The sequence below is a fragment of the Phoenix dactylifera genome, chromosome 2 (assembly GCF_051530095.1).
Source record: "Phoenix dactylifera cultivar Ajwa chromosome 2, Ajwa_hap1_PhDact_Kaust_v1.1, whole genome shotgun sequence".
NCBI classification, from domain to species: Eukaryota; Viridiplantae; Streptophyta; class Magnoliopsida; order Arecales; family Arecaceae; genus Phoenix; species Phoenix dactylifera.
In genome coordinates, this window is record NC_143191.1 from 56566122 (window position 1) to 56579447 (window position 13326).

The window sequence follows — 13326 nt, forward strand, 5'->3', positions numbered from 1 at the left end:
ATTGAGATAAAAATTTAAAAAAAAAAACCTTGTCATATGGGGGTCGTCATCGGTCAACTTTGTGTTCCCTTCTGAAAGGAAAGTTATAAGGGATATGGCATCATCTAAAAGATTATCATACAACAATTTTCAATGATCATAATAGTTCTTTTGAAATATCTGAATCCCAGAAGATAATCTAAAAATATATTTAAGATTTCATGGATAATATTGAACAGTATTCTTGTAGTACTGGGGATGATTTGCTTTAAATTTTATAGCAGCAGATAAGATGAAATTAGCCTTATTGGATGATTTAATCAGAATTTTTAATCAAAATAACCAGCGTTGGATGGGAATATTGGTCATTTTGAATCCCAAGTACTAAGCCAAACAAGTCCAACTCCTTTACCTCAGGTTATCAGAATCTTATTACCATGGAACATTGTTAAACATGACGAATAAACTATGCTCTTCAACAAGGTCGTTGACAGCAAACGACTAAAATTTCCTTAATGTTTCCTATGAACAAAAAGCATGCATTAAATACCGCTTTATTAGATCACAAAACAGAGGAACCAGGAGTTCCAAGTAGGAAGCTTAAAGATCCTAAAAAAATCATTCAACCACTCATTGAATGCCACTCAAACAACGTAAGATCTACCTAAACTTGGAGCTTGACCTCCACTGGAAAAGAAATTTCCCCATCGCCATTGCCAATCACAATGGTGCTCTTCCCTGAAGGCACCACAACGTATGCCGTCTTCTCCACCAAGGCCAATGCCTTGCAGGCATTTAGGCTGAAGCTCACCTTACTCCTTCCTTTCGCCGGCACGAACACCCTCTGGTATGCCACCAACTGCGTCAAGGGGGCATCAGCGACCTCCGGCGGAGGCTTCGAGTACACCTGAACAACTTCACTGCCATCCATATTGCCCGTGTTGGCCACCTCGATGTCGAAGGTGATCTCCTCCTCGCATGGCAAACTGACGACATTGATAGCCGGGCAGGGTGGAGCAGTGACGTTGGGCTTCAAGGAGAGCGGCTTGCAGTAGTCCGTGGAGTTCACGTTAATGGTGATGGAGCTCGTCTCGTAATTGAGTTTGCTGTACTCGAAAGTAGTGTAACTGAGGCCATAGCCGAAGGGGTAGAGGACGGTGCCATTGAAGAACTTGTAGGTTCTACCAGGGTAACCCAGCTGATCGATTGGACGTAGTTGCATGGAGGTCATGGGGAGAATGTCAACATAGTCATTCTTGTACCATGTCAAGGGTAGCCTTCCTCCTGTCAAATGAAATGGAGTGTATTCAAATAAATCAATTGAAAAGACTTTTCTTTGTTAGAAACAATCATATTAATCTAGCTACTGCAAGATTTAAGAATGATTATAATTAAACTTTATATTAAGCTGAGGGCAACAACTAGTTAATTACCTGGATTGTAGCGTCCAAAGATGACATCAGATATGGCTTTGCCTCCTTCCTCACCAGGGTATCCAGCCCAGAGGATGGCACCAATCTTAGGATTGTTCTGGGCAAAGGAGACATCAACACCTCCACCGGATAAGATCACCAAAACTACAGGGCCTTTCGAAGCATCTGCAACATCGTTGATAAGCTTGGTTTGGAAGCCAGGAAGGAGAAGATTTGTCCGGTCTAGACTTTCAGCTTCCACCCCGAGATCCAACCCTGCAATGATGATTGTGGCATTGGCGGTCTTCGCAGAGTTGACAGCCCAGACAATACTATCTTGGGAGGTGCAAGCCACATTAGCACAACCCTGCTTGTAGTCAACTTTAACCTCCTTGGTAATGGCATCAAAAGGTGATGTGTATCGACAGGGTACGCCTAGATCCACCCAAACAAAAAAACAAAAAAACCGGGAAAACATTACATCAAACATATTTATTTGGATGAATGATTCGAAGTAGAGAGTGTTTGATAAAGTACCTGCGTAATTTCCAATCATAGTCTTGGTGGTTTGGACATGGGGACCAACCAAGGAGACAAGGTCAAGCTTCTTTGCGTCCAAAGGCAATGTGAGATTGTTCTTCAGAAGGACAATTCCTTGCCTGGCAGCATCAGTGGCCAACTCAATGTTCCCATTGGTGCAGATATCCTTCTCTCCGAGAGACTCGTAGGCCGGCAAGCCGTCGAAGAAACCAGCCCTCATGAGGACTATGTACAGGTTCTTTAGAGCATTATCAATATCGGATTCCCTGACTTTCCCTTGGGCCACTGCCGACATGGTGTAGGTCTCATAATATGGATCCTTGGGATATCCACAATCCAAATCCAATCCTGTAGCATATGGAATTTAGTTTAGCACTGATTCATCAAATGTTAAAAAAAGAAGCTACATGAGATGTTAGAAAACTTGCCAGCTTTCATCACTTGAGCGACGGCATCCTCAGCAGTATCACCTTGCCATTTGACATTTTCAACCATTACCGCAATCGAGTCGCAATCGGAGACAATATATCTGAAAGATATATGTCAGTATATATGAATTAATCTAGCGATTATAAGGTGGTGAAAGAACAGAAGGTTTCATCTTACCCATGAAATTGCCAATCATTACGGATGGTCTGAGACAAGAGCCTGGCATCCGCGCACACTGGTATGCCATTGACGAGATTGTAGGAGCACATGATACTACTGGCATCACCTTCCTTGACACACATTTCAAAGGGGCGAACGAAGGTCTCAACCATGTCTTGCTCGGTGACCTTCAAACCAATAAAGAAGCTTTGTTTTGTTAGAATACAAAACTAAGAATCTATCAGTCGATATATTGTTTATATACACTTAATAAATGATATGTTATATGTAAAATAATTAGAAAACTAATAGAAGCGAGTCAAAGTTTATCATCTAAAGCATTACCCTAGCATCAAAAGAGTATCGTTCGTGGAAGAACCAATTGTCAACATCATAGGCAGCGTAGTGTTTGCAACAAGCTGAAGTCTTGAGGGGCCTGGAGTTCGCGTCCTTAGCAACCTCTGATCCCTCGACATCCTGCATGCCCCTGACAAAGTTGACGGAGTAGCGGCCAGCCATGAACGGATCCTCTCCTGGTGTCTCTAGAGCTCTGCCCCATCTTGGATCTCTGACGAGATTGATATTTGGACTCCAGAAGGTCAATCCACTGTGGCCTAAATTATACATAGCCCTTGCTTCCGTGGAAGTGACCTACAGCCAAAGCACAAGTAATACTTATCACAACACTGCAAGATATTGAAGAAACCTACTGGAGGGAAGGAAATAGATTGCGTTATGCACTTATAATAAACTAGGTCTAATCGTGACATGCTAAAAATAAGATAGATCGCTGGACTGAGTAACTAGACTCATGGGTGTGAAACCAAACGGAAATGCATCATACAGAGGCAATGCAAGCCAAGCCCAGTTAAAGTTCGAAAATTAAAAGTTTTTTTGGAACTTAATAATCATTAAAAGGCAAAGTTTTACAGTAGAAAATGTAAAACAAATAAAGAGAGAAACTTGGAATCAAGATTCCCAGCCGATAAAAATATTGACAATTTCAAAGCTTAATCTTTTGGAGATATATTTGGTAACGGAGCACACACATACCACCTAGCTATAGGCACCACAGGCATCTAGAATGTAACAATTAATGGACCTGTTTGCGGCCAACATTGCGTAGAAAACTGTGTTGTTCAAGGTAAAGTGTTTGTATTTTGTAATATTTTTCGTAAACCTCATGTATAAACTACCAAGATAACAATAACCTGAATGATCTTAAGTTGATGTATTAAGTCTCATGCACATCGTATATCTAACACTTTGATTAGTCCTCCATGCATTCTAAACTAATTGAATAAAATAGATCAAGATTCTTTTATAGATGTGATGATTTGAATTTATGCATACCTGACCGATCCTCAACCACAAAGACTCATTGAAGGAGGCGGCAGTGAGGATTGGGGTAGGGAAGCTCGTGGCACCCAGGACGACGTCACCAAAGTACGTTCCATGGCCGATGTCCGAGACGCCATGCAGAGCCTCCGACCACCAGCGATAGTTGGCGAGCCCAATCCGGCCGACTCCATCAGCCCGGTCGCCAAGCTGGGCGACCTTCTCGGCTAGCGTCATCCTGCCAATGAGGTCCTCCACCCTCACCTCATACGGCAGGGACCCATCGCAGTACGTGAAGTCGTCCATGTCGAGGCCCATGTCGGCGAAGCGGGCGGAATCGCACACCTTGGTGTAGTTCCTCCCGTTGGACTCGATGGGGCCGAGCTTCGAAGGTGGCAGAGCAGCGGCAAGAGACTGGTTTTGGGCTGGGGTAGGGGTTGCGCTCTGGGGAAGGAAGCGGGAGAGCGAAGGGGAGATAATGGTGGCAACGGAAAGCAGAAAGAAGAGACGGAAGGGTGCCATCTTTCCTTTCTTCTTTCTCTTTGGTATGAGGAGATGGAGGAATGAAGAAGAGCGAAGAAGATAAATGAGGCAGCGAGGGTTTTATAGGAGAAAGGGAGGGCGACCTAGTTTTGAGTTTAAATTTGAAGCAGCCGATTTGGTGAAACGACTTCTGTTTAGATCTCAACAACTTGCCACCCGGGCGGGAGTAAGGAATTCCTAGCGAGATCAAAAACATCAGATTCTCAGAAGATCGAAAGCTTGTTGGAACGACAGCTTGGATCCTCTCCCCTTTCTGATAAATTGCATGAGAATCCTAGTCTGTTTTTATTCATGAGCACAATCCTGTGCCTGTTAGGCTGGCTGGTAGGATACGGTAGTGGTATTTCAGTTGTAGTGTGACTTCTGACGCTCTCTACAAATTTGAGTCGCAAGTTCAGCTTCCTGACTGGATCTTAAAGGACGTACGTGATTTATAGTTCCCATGTTTGTGTGTTTCTTCGCAAGTTTGGCAAGGGCAAAACTAGGATTTCTGAGTGTCCAGAATCATAGTAAATGTAGTACCAGATTTCACACAAGCCACTTCCTTCCAAAATCTCGCTGAATTAGGAGTAGCATTGGGTTAAGTTGGGTCAGGTTCAAGTCAGATCAAGCTAGAATAACAATATGCAAATGAAACCATGACACATACCCAACCTTTCCCGAATAACACATCGAAATCCTTCTATTAATGTTCTATCCATAGGCCAACTCGCATGACTTGATTTGACTATTTGACTCATATCTTATTCTCATTTCTTAGGTTCAATCCTTGAGTCATTGCCTAGCACCACTACAAGAAAAGTGAGATTTTTCGACGCTTTTTTTCCGACGCAATGGAGAAGCGTCGTAAAAGTTTAGTTCAGCGCCTGACTTTGCCGACGCTTATAAAAAGCGTTGGTACATTTTGAGAATCGACGACGCTTTAGAGCGTCGGCAAAAGTCTGGACCTAAGACGACGCTTATAAGCGTCGTCAAAGGCCAAATCCCTTCAAAACCGCTCGCTTCCCTCCCGATGCCCTAGCTGATCCTGCGCCGACATAATCCCTTAAAAATCTCTCCTCTTCCTCATCCGAAGAGCGGATCCGCGGAAGACGATGGAGGGCGCCTCGGAGGAGCTCGAGCGTTGAAGCCGCTACCTCAGCTCCCGATGAGAGAGGAGCGGAAGATAATGGAGGGCGCCTCGGAGGAGCTCGAGCGTCGAAGCCGCTACCTCAGCTCCCTCATCCAGCGCACCAAGCTCAAGCCCGACGGCGAGCCGAAGAAGAGTCGCCAGCAGCTGGCGAAGCCCGACAAGGAGAAGCATCGCCCCACCGTCAGCGGCGGGAGAAGAAGGAGGAGGAAAGGGATGGGGTTGTCGATAGCTGCGAGGATGATGCGCAGGAGCAGTGGCAGAACGTGCGGGTGAGGGCTCGCGCTAGCCCTCAAGAAGGCACGCTATCTCCCTCTCCTCTATTTCTCAGATTCGTTTTTTCCACAGGAATTTGCTAGCCAGCTTTTACCTCCGCTTCCCAAACCCTAATCCTCCGTGGGGGACGGAGAGTGTTACAAAAGGTTTTTTTTTTGTGAGGACTCTGATTCTTTGTTTTTCGGTTACTAATTATGTTCGGATTAGCAGCTGAGGATGGAATTGGTTACTAATCAAGTGGCTCGGAGGTAGCTGGAGAAGGAGATCGTGAGAGAGGAGAGGGAGTTGGGTCCTCTCCAGAGAAAGAAGGGGAGCCAGAGAGCTGAGAGAGAGAGGCTCTTCATTTCTGAGAGAGACTCTCCTCTCTCGGCAGGAGCCGCAGGACATCTCCCATCGGGGCTGGGGCGCGACTCGCGAGGGCGAACCGGCGAAGAACGCTTCTCGCGCCGGCAGGTGGAAGTAGCTATTCTTGGCCTCTTGGGCGAAGCCCCCGCTGGCTCCTCTTCCCGTAGGCCCCCGCCGGCGACTTCTTCTCCCAGTCCATTGGAGTATGTTTTGATTCTTTATGGAAAAATAATTTTTTTTTTTAAATTTAAGGCTAACGGTGACGCTTTTAAGCGTTGGCTTTGGTACTTTTAGCGACGCTTAAAAGCGTCGTCAAAAATCAACCTTTTACGATGCGTTTCAAAAGCTTCGGGACAAATTTTTCCTACTCAGATATAGGCAACGCTTCGGCGACGTTTTGCATAGCGTGGGGTGGGTCTTTACCGACGCTTATAAGCGTCGGCAAAAAATGTAAAAAACATCGGGAAAGATCAATTTTTTTGTAGTGCACGTCTACTGCAATCCTTGTCCACTTATAAAATCCTCGTCCATGGTCATGATTTAAACTCAACCTAAAGTATCCCGGCCTAAATAAAACGTTACTTTTTTTGATCCAGAAAATCCATACCTGACCCATTTAAAAACCGAGTCAAAAGTTTTAATCCGTACTCAACTCAAAACAAAAAATCCTTCAACCAAGTGTAATATAAATCGGATCTGGTTAGATTAATTTTTTTGGGTGAGTCTATATGCGCCATCCTTACCAATTATTGTCTAGTTTTGGTAACCTAGAGGTACCCCAATAATTGTCCTTAATGGCCCAAGAAAACCATTCCCAGAAATAACCAACCCAAGACATTAAAACAATCACGTCACCTCTTCACAAAAGGCCTCACATTGGAAGTGAAAATTAATTTGAAGAAGCCAAAACTTCCATACTTATCCATCGTTTTGAAAAAAATTGTCACTTAGAGCAGAATATAATTTTTACTTGCTTGGCATCTTTGCATGGAATATTGGTTTAAAACACGTAATTATCTGGTAAGGAAGAAATGTAACAATAAAAAGTCTTCTGATTATAATTGTCAATACAAGATCATCAATTAAAGGAACAAGAAGTTCCTTCAAGAAATTAAGATATACGAACCTAATAGGCTCTCAGAGAAAGCTAAAGCCCTAATAAAGATGACACTAGGAACCTGCTATAGCTGGTCTCTGTCGAAAATGCTAAACCCTAACAGCAACGATAATGGCTTCCACTGGGAAGGAAACCGAATCGGGGCCATCTCCGACCACAATGGTGTGCTTCCCTGCAGGCAACACGACGTAAGCCGTCTTCTCCACCAACGCCAACGCCTTGCAAGCATTGAAGGAAAAGCTCAACGTAGCTGACTGCTTCGCAGGGACGAACACCCTCTGGAATGCCACCAGCTGCTTCATGGGGGCATTGGCGACCTCCGGCGGAGGCTTCGAGTACACCAACGCGGTGTGGTACCCATCCATGTTCCCCGTGTTCTTCACCTCAACATCAAAGCTGATCTCCTCGGTGCACCCGTAGTCGAGGGTGTTGAGGGATGGGCAAGGGGGAGCGGTGAAGTTAGTCATGTAGGTGAGGGGCTTGCAGAAATGCGGGGAGCTCAACTTCATGGCGAGGGAGCTAGTGGTGGTGTTGATGGCGCCGTAGTTGAAGACAGTGTAGCTGAGTCCATAGCCGAAGGGGTAGAGGACAGTGCCGTTGAAGAACTTGTAGGTTCTACCGGGGTAGCCCAACTCGTCGACTGGTCGCAGCTGCATGGAGTTCATGGGGAGTGCTTCGACGTAGTCATTCTTGTACCACGTCAATGGGAGCTTTCCGGCTGTTAAAATGGTTTGTCACATAACAATATTACGACTAAATCTCCACCATGAAAGTAGAAGAAATTAATCCAAGAATATTTAATCAGTAAAATAGATTACCAGGATTGTAGCGTCCAAAGATGATATCGGCAATGGCTTGACCTCCCTCCTCACCAGGGTAGCCAGCCCAGATGATGGCACCAATCTTAGGATTGTTCTCAGCGAAGGTGATATCAAGAGCACCACCTGATAAGATCACCAGAACAACGGGGCCCTTAGAAGCAGCTACAACTTGATTGATGAGATCAGTTTGATTGCCAGGAAGGAGGAGATCCATCCGATCTCGTTCTTCGGCTTCCACGTCGAGACTCAACCCTGCGAAAATGAATGTGACGTCGGCATTCTTCGCAGAAGCTACCGCCGAGGGAAACGCAGCCACATTCGTGCAAAGAACATCACATCCTTGCTGGTAATCAACCTTAACATCCTTTCCAATGGCATCAAATGGAGATGTGTATCGGCATGGAATACCTACATCGGCAAAGGAATTACATCAAACACAAATGTTGTAAGAGCTTACAGGAACTGGACAATGTGTTCGACCAAATACCATTATAGTTTCCAATCATGGGAGTGGTGGCGTTGGCATGAGGGCCGACCAATGCAGCGAGCTTAATTTTCTTTGGATTCAAAGGCAATGTATTATTGTTCTTTAGCAGGACGATTCCTTGCCTTGCAGCCTCGGTGGCCAACTCAATGTTCTCGTTGCTGCAAATATCTTTCGATCCGAGGTTCTCATAAGCCGGTATGTTGTCAAAGAATCCAGTCCTCATGAGAACCATGTAAAGGTTCGTCAAAGCTCTATCAATGTCGGTCTCCCTCACTTTTCCTTGAGCCACTGCTGACTCCCCCCAGTGTTGGTAGATGTTATATTGGCCCCATCCACAATTCAAATCCAATCCTACAACATCACAGAACTTAATCTAGGAACATTTATCTGATGCTAAATAGAAAAGATAGAGAGGAATTCTTTTCAGGGAGAACAAAAACGAAAAAAGAGAGAGAGAAAAACAGAAACTAGAAGGAAGCTTATGACTTGCCAGCTTTCAAAGTTTGGCCAATGGCATCCTCTTGGGTGTCACCAAGCCAATTCATTACACGATATATGACATCGAGCGAGTCACAGTCAGAAACAATGTAGCTGGAAAATATTACACATTAGCATCTATAGAACCAGGATTATAAGATGGTGGCATTATATAAAAGAACAAATAAAGAAAAACAAAACGATGGAAATCCACCACAACATATGAAAGGAAAATCTTACCCATTAAACTTATATTCCTCTCGGAAGGTTCGAGTCAGTAGATTGGTGTCAGCACAAGCTGGAATGCCATTGATTTTGTTGAAGGAGCACATGACACTACTGACATCACCTTCCTTGACACACACTTCGAAGGGTCGCATAAATGTCTCTACCATGTCTTGCTCGGTCACCTTAAAACAACTCAAGAAATATCGTTAGAGTTCACAAAAATAAATATTAACCTATAGAATATAGATTTAGATAAAAAAGTATGCTCATTAGGAAAAATATTTTTCTGTTAGTTCATAAATTTAAATTAACAAACTATATTCAGTAAAACAAATATATTATGTAAAAAGATCATTGAGATTGCATGTAAGTTGTAGTAGACCAATATATTGATTGAGCATGTAAACTTTAATTCTTCTTTCTAGAATTTCTTCATAGTTTGTCACTTCTAGGAAAACAAATTCTTCATTGGCAACTGAACCCTAGAAAATAGACCACTTCTGAGATTATATAAAAATGAAGAAAATTAAAGAGGAGCTACTAAAATAGATAGCGAAGAAATTAATTAGTTAAAGACCGGTTTTATGTTATTCACTTATAATATAAATGAGTCATATATATAATAGAAGAATCAACAAATAAAACAAACTTTGACATTATCTAAACAGAACAATTATGGTGGAAATGAATCAAGATTTGAAATCTATAGCATTACCCTGGCGTCAAACTTATGCCGATCTTCGAAGAACCATTTGTCAAGATCATAGGCAGCAAAGTGCTTGCAGCAGCCTGAAACCTTAAGAGGCCTAGAGCTAAAATCTTGATAACCCTCGGTTTGCTCAACATCCTGCAAACCTCTTACGAAGTTAATAGCATAGCGGCCAATCATGAAGGGATCCTCCCCCGGTGTCTCAAGAGCTCTTCCCCATCTTGGATCTCTAACAACATTGATGTTGGGGCTCCAAAAGGTCAACCCAGAATGGCCAAGATTGTACATCGCCCTTCCTTCTGTGGATATAGCCTATAATTTAGAAAACAAACGGCAATTAATTATAATAATAAACAAACAATCAATAATGACATATACTTAGTAGAAAAAAAATATATTTCACTTCCATAATCCACTACTACTCAAAAGGCTTCTAGCTACTCGATTAAGAGTCATGACAGGCCCGAGACCAGCATGTGCTTAAAAAATCCAAAGCTTTTATTTTTTTTTGCGGTCAAAACGGCATTTCAAATCCAATAAATCAAGTTTGAGTATATCCAGCCAAATCAAAGGAAAGTAAACAATGCAACAGGTGAGGAACACCCCCTAAACTCGTCCAGATGACGTCCCCAGAATGACGTGCCACGTATGAGGCTACCCAGTCCGCAGCTCTGTTCACCTCATGAAACATATGACCAATCTGGACAGCGAACATCTCCTGGACCAATCTGAGAATCTTCTGAATCAACAGATGACCGTCACCATACCTATCTACTCCCCGTATCTAGTCAATCACTGTGGCAGAGTCTCCCTCAATACACAATCTGTCGGCACCCAGCACACATCTTGCATACCGGATGCCCTCCCAAGCAGCCCATAGCTCCGCCCCAATAACAGTCAGATCAGGTGTGCTCTGATCTCCAGCTGCAATCAATCTGCCATAATGGTCCCTAACAACAAAGCCTGCTCCACCAGAAGCTCTATCCATTGGCATACCGCCATCAAAGTTCACCTTAAGATAACCAGGGGGTACCCAGGAGAGAAAAGCATACCTAGGCGCTGCAACAACAGAAAAGGTACCCCATATATCCCTGGCCAACTCAGATAAAGTTGATGGAGTCACAGAAAAGATCTCCGCAACCTGGGTCACGGCTCTGTCCACCACAATCCTCGGGAGCAACCCTCTCCCCTCGAACAAGCGTCCGTTCCTATCCAGCCATATATGATAAGCTAGATAGGCAACCACTACCCCCAGCTCAGCTGTACTAGGCCTCCTGGAAGAGTCCCTCAAGAATTGTAATAAATCCTTCACTAACTCCCATCTCAGGGGTAACAGCGCAGACAAACAGCTCCAAATCTATACCGCCCTCGGGCAAAGGAGTAAGACATGACATATAGACTCCGCCCAGCAACAAAGGCTCCCTACTCTGGACTGATAAGCCTAGTTAATATATCTCTCAATCTCACTGCTAAAATCTTCGCCGTAGCCTTATACAAAGTAGTGCACAAACTGATAGGGCAGAAGTGGCCCGGCTCAGTAGGACCCTGTCGCTTGGGGATCAAAGTAACAAAAATCCTCTGCCAATCAAGAGACATCATCGTCGTACTGAAAAACTGGTGGATAGCCTCAATCACATCCTGCCCGACTAACATCCAGTACTTGCGGAAAAACACCGGAGGGATGCCATCTGGACTGGGTGCCTTACCCCCGCAAGGGACCAAACTGCCTCCTGGATCTCCCTCCCCGACACCGGCCTAATCAATGCTGAGGACTCCTCCGCCGAAACCCCCATCGAGGGCAACACCAAATCGGTAGGACTCCCACACCCGGTATGCTCAGTCCATCTAGCTCTAAAGAACTACTCCAGAACACGACTGATCATATCCGGATCCTCCGTCATCTGTCCATCATCTCCTCTGATAGCCCTGATCCTGTTCCTCTGCCGCCTGATCAATGTCGATTGATGAAAGAATTTGGTGTTCCGATCCCCCTCCAAAATCCATTGAACCCTTGACTTCTGCCTCCAAAAGATGTCCTATTGACGGAGTAGAGAATCATGCATAGATAAAAGTGATCTGAGCTCTGTCATCTCCCCAACCGACAATCCTCCTCTCGATGCTTCTTAAGACTGTAGCCTAGAAATGGCCTCCTCAATTTCCTCAACCCTTCTGAAAATATTTCCAACCTCTTCCTTATTCCACCTCAATAGAAGTCTCCTAGTCAACTCCAACCTTCGATTCACTCGATACATCGCATCCCCCCTGACTGGCATACCCCATGCCTCACTCACTACTTCCCATGACTGAGGATAGCAGTACCAAAACTTCTCAAATCTGAAAGGACAGTGGTTTGGTGTATAGATCTCTATGCTCACCAATATAGGGCTGTGATCCGAGGCAATCCTCGGCAAATGACACACCCGATACTCTGAAAAGTCCTGAATCCAATTGGCAGTAGCAAATGCTTTATCCAATCTCTCCCAAACCCGTGCCGAACCTTGTTGATTGTTGCACCAAATGTACCTTGGGCCCTCAAAACCAAGGTTAATCAAACCATTCGCCGAAATGAACTCTTGAAATTCCCTCACCTTCCTATTATGACTGAAAGCCTTCCTCCCCATCTTTTCCTGTGAATCATCAATGCAATTGAAATCTCTTGCTATCAATACTGGAGCACCCTGATCAACCAACATCGATGCCTCCTCCCAAAATATCCTCCGAACCCTGTAATCTGTACTGGCATAAACTGCTGCAAAAATCCAAGGCCGCTCACACCCCTCAGATACCACCATAATGACTTCTTAATTGCACATGTTGAAAATATCCAAAGTACAGCAATTCAATTTCCAAGTAACTATAATGCCACCTGCTGACAGCCCTTGGGATTCTACGGCATAGAACCCCCAAGATCTCGGAATTGCTCTCCTAGCCTTCTGTAGACTTCTTCCGGATAATCGGATTTCGAACAAAACACATATGTCTGAACTATACTGCTGCATTAATTTACGAAAAGCTAGGGCAAAGGAAGGTTTCCCCGCCCCCCTACAGTTCCAAAGAATTATCTTTATAGATCACCGGAGTTGACGGCACGGCCCTCTTCCTCTAGGCCGTTCCCACCAGTACAAGACATACCTTCTTCACTAATTGCAGAATCAAAGCTTTTTCAGTCCAAAGAAGTGAGCAAGACATCAATTGTAGAACAAGTAGGGCATGTAAAGTATTTCACCTCTATTTGTTTTTAAACTTTAGTGTCTTGTTTAAATCAAATAAATGGAACAAACAAAAACATGTATGTATACATAAAATGTAAAAAGTTCTTTACCTAATTACCTTATAC

General features: G+C 44.2%; 2 protein-coding genes and 1 long non-coding RNA gene across 3 annotated transcripts; 1 reads left to right on the top strand and 2 right to left on the bottom strand.

The window, feature by feature from the left end:
- Positions 1 to 467: 467 nt before the first annotated feature.
- LOC103721603 (beta-xylosidase/alpha-L-arabinofuranosidase 2-like) lies at positions 468 to 4379 on the bottom strand. Its single transcript, XM_026810223.4, has 7 exons — positions 3873 to 4379; positions 2865 to 3170; positions 2538 to 2707; positions 2360 to 2460; positions 1929 to 2279; positions 1413 to 1826; positions 468 to 1263 (listed from the first exon to the last, which is right to left on the bottom strand). Exons 1-7 carry the CDS (start codon positions 4377 to 4379, stop codon positions 644 to 646), a joined length of 2469 nt encoding a protein of 822 aa, XP_026666024.4. The 3' UTR covers positions 468 to 643.
- A 1384-nt stretch (positions 4380 to 5763) lies between these two features.
- On the top strand, positions 5764 to 6114 carry LOC149768444 (uncharacterized). The gene is made up of 2 exons (XR_016399690.1): positions 5764 to 5829; positions 6016 to 6114. It is a non-coding gene; the product is annotated as an uncharacterized LOC149768444 (long non-coding RNA).
- Positions 6115 to 7356: 1242 nt separating this feature from the next.
- LOC103721604 (beta-D-xylosidase 4-like) lies at positions 7357 to 10281 on the bottom strand. The gene is made up of 6 exons (XM_008811871.5): positions 9996 to 10281; positions 9293 to 9462; positions 9066 to 9166; positions 8576 to 8926; positions 8086 to 8496; positions 7357 to 7985 (listed from the first exon to the last, which is right to left on the bottom strand). The coding sequence occupies exons 1-6, from the start codon at positions 10275 to 10277 to the stop codon at positions 7357 to 7359; spliced, it is 1944 nt and encodes a 647-aa protein (XP_008810093.5). The 5' UTR covers positions 10278 to 10281.
- Between the last annotated feature and the right edge of the window lie 3045 nt (positions 10282 to 13326).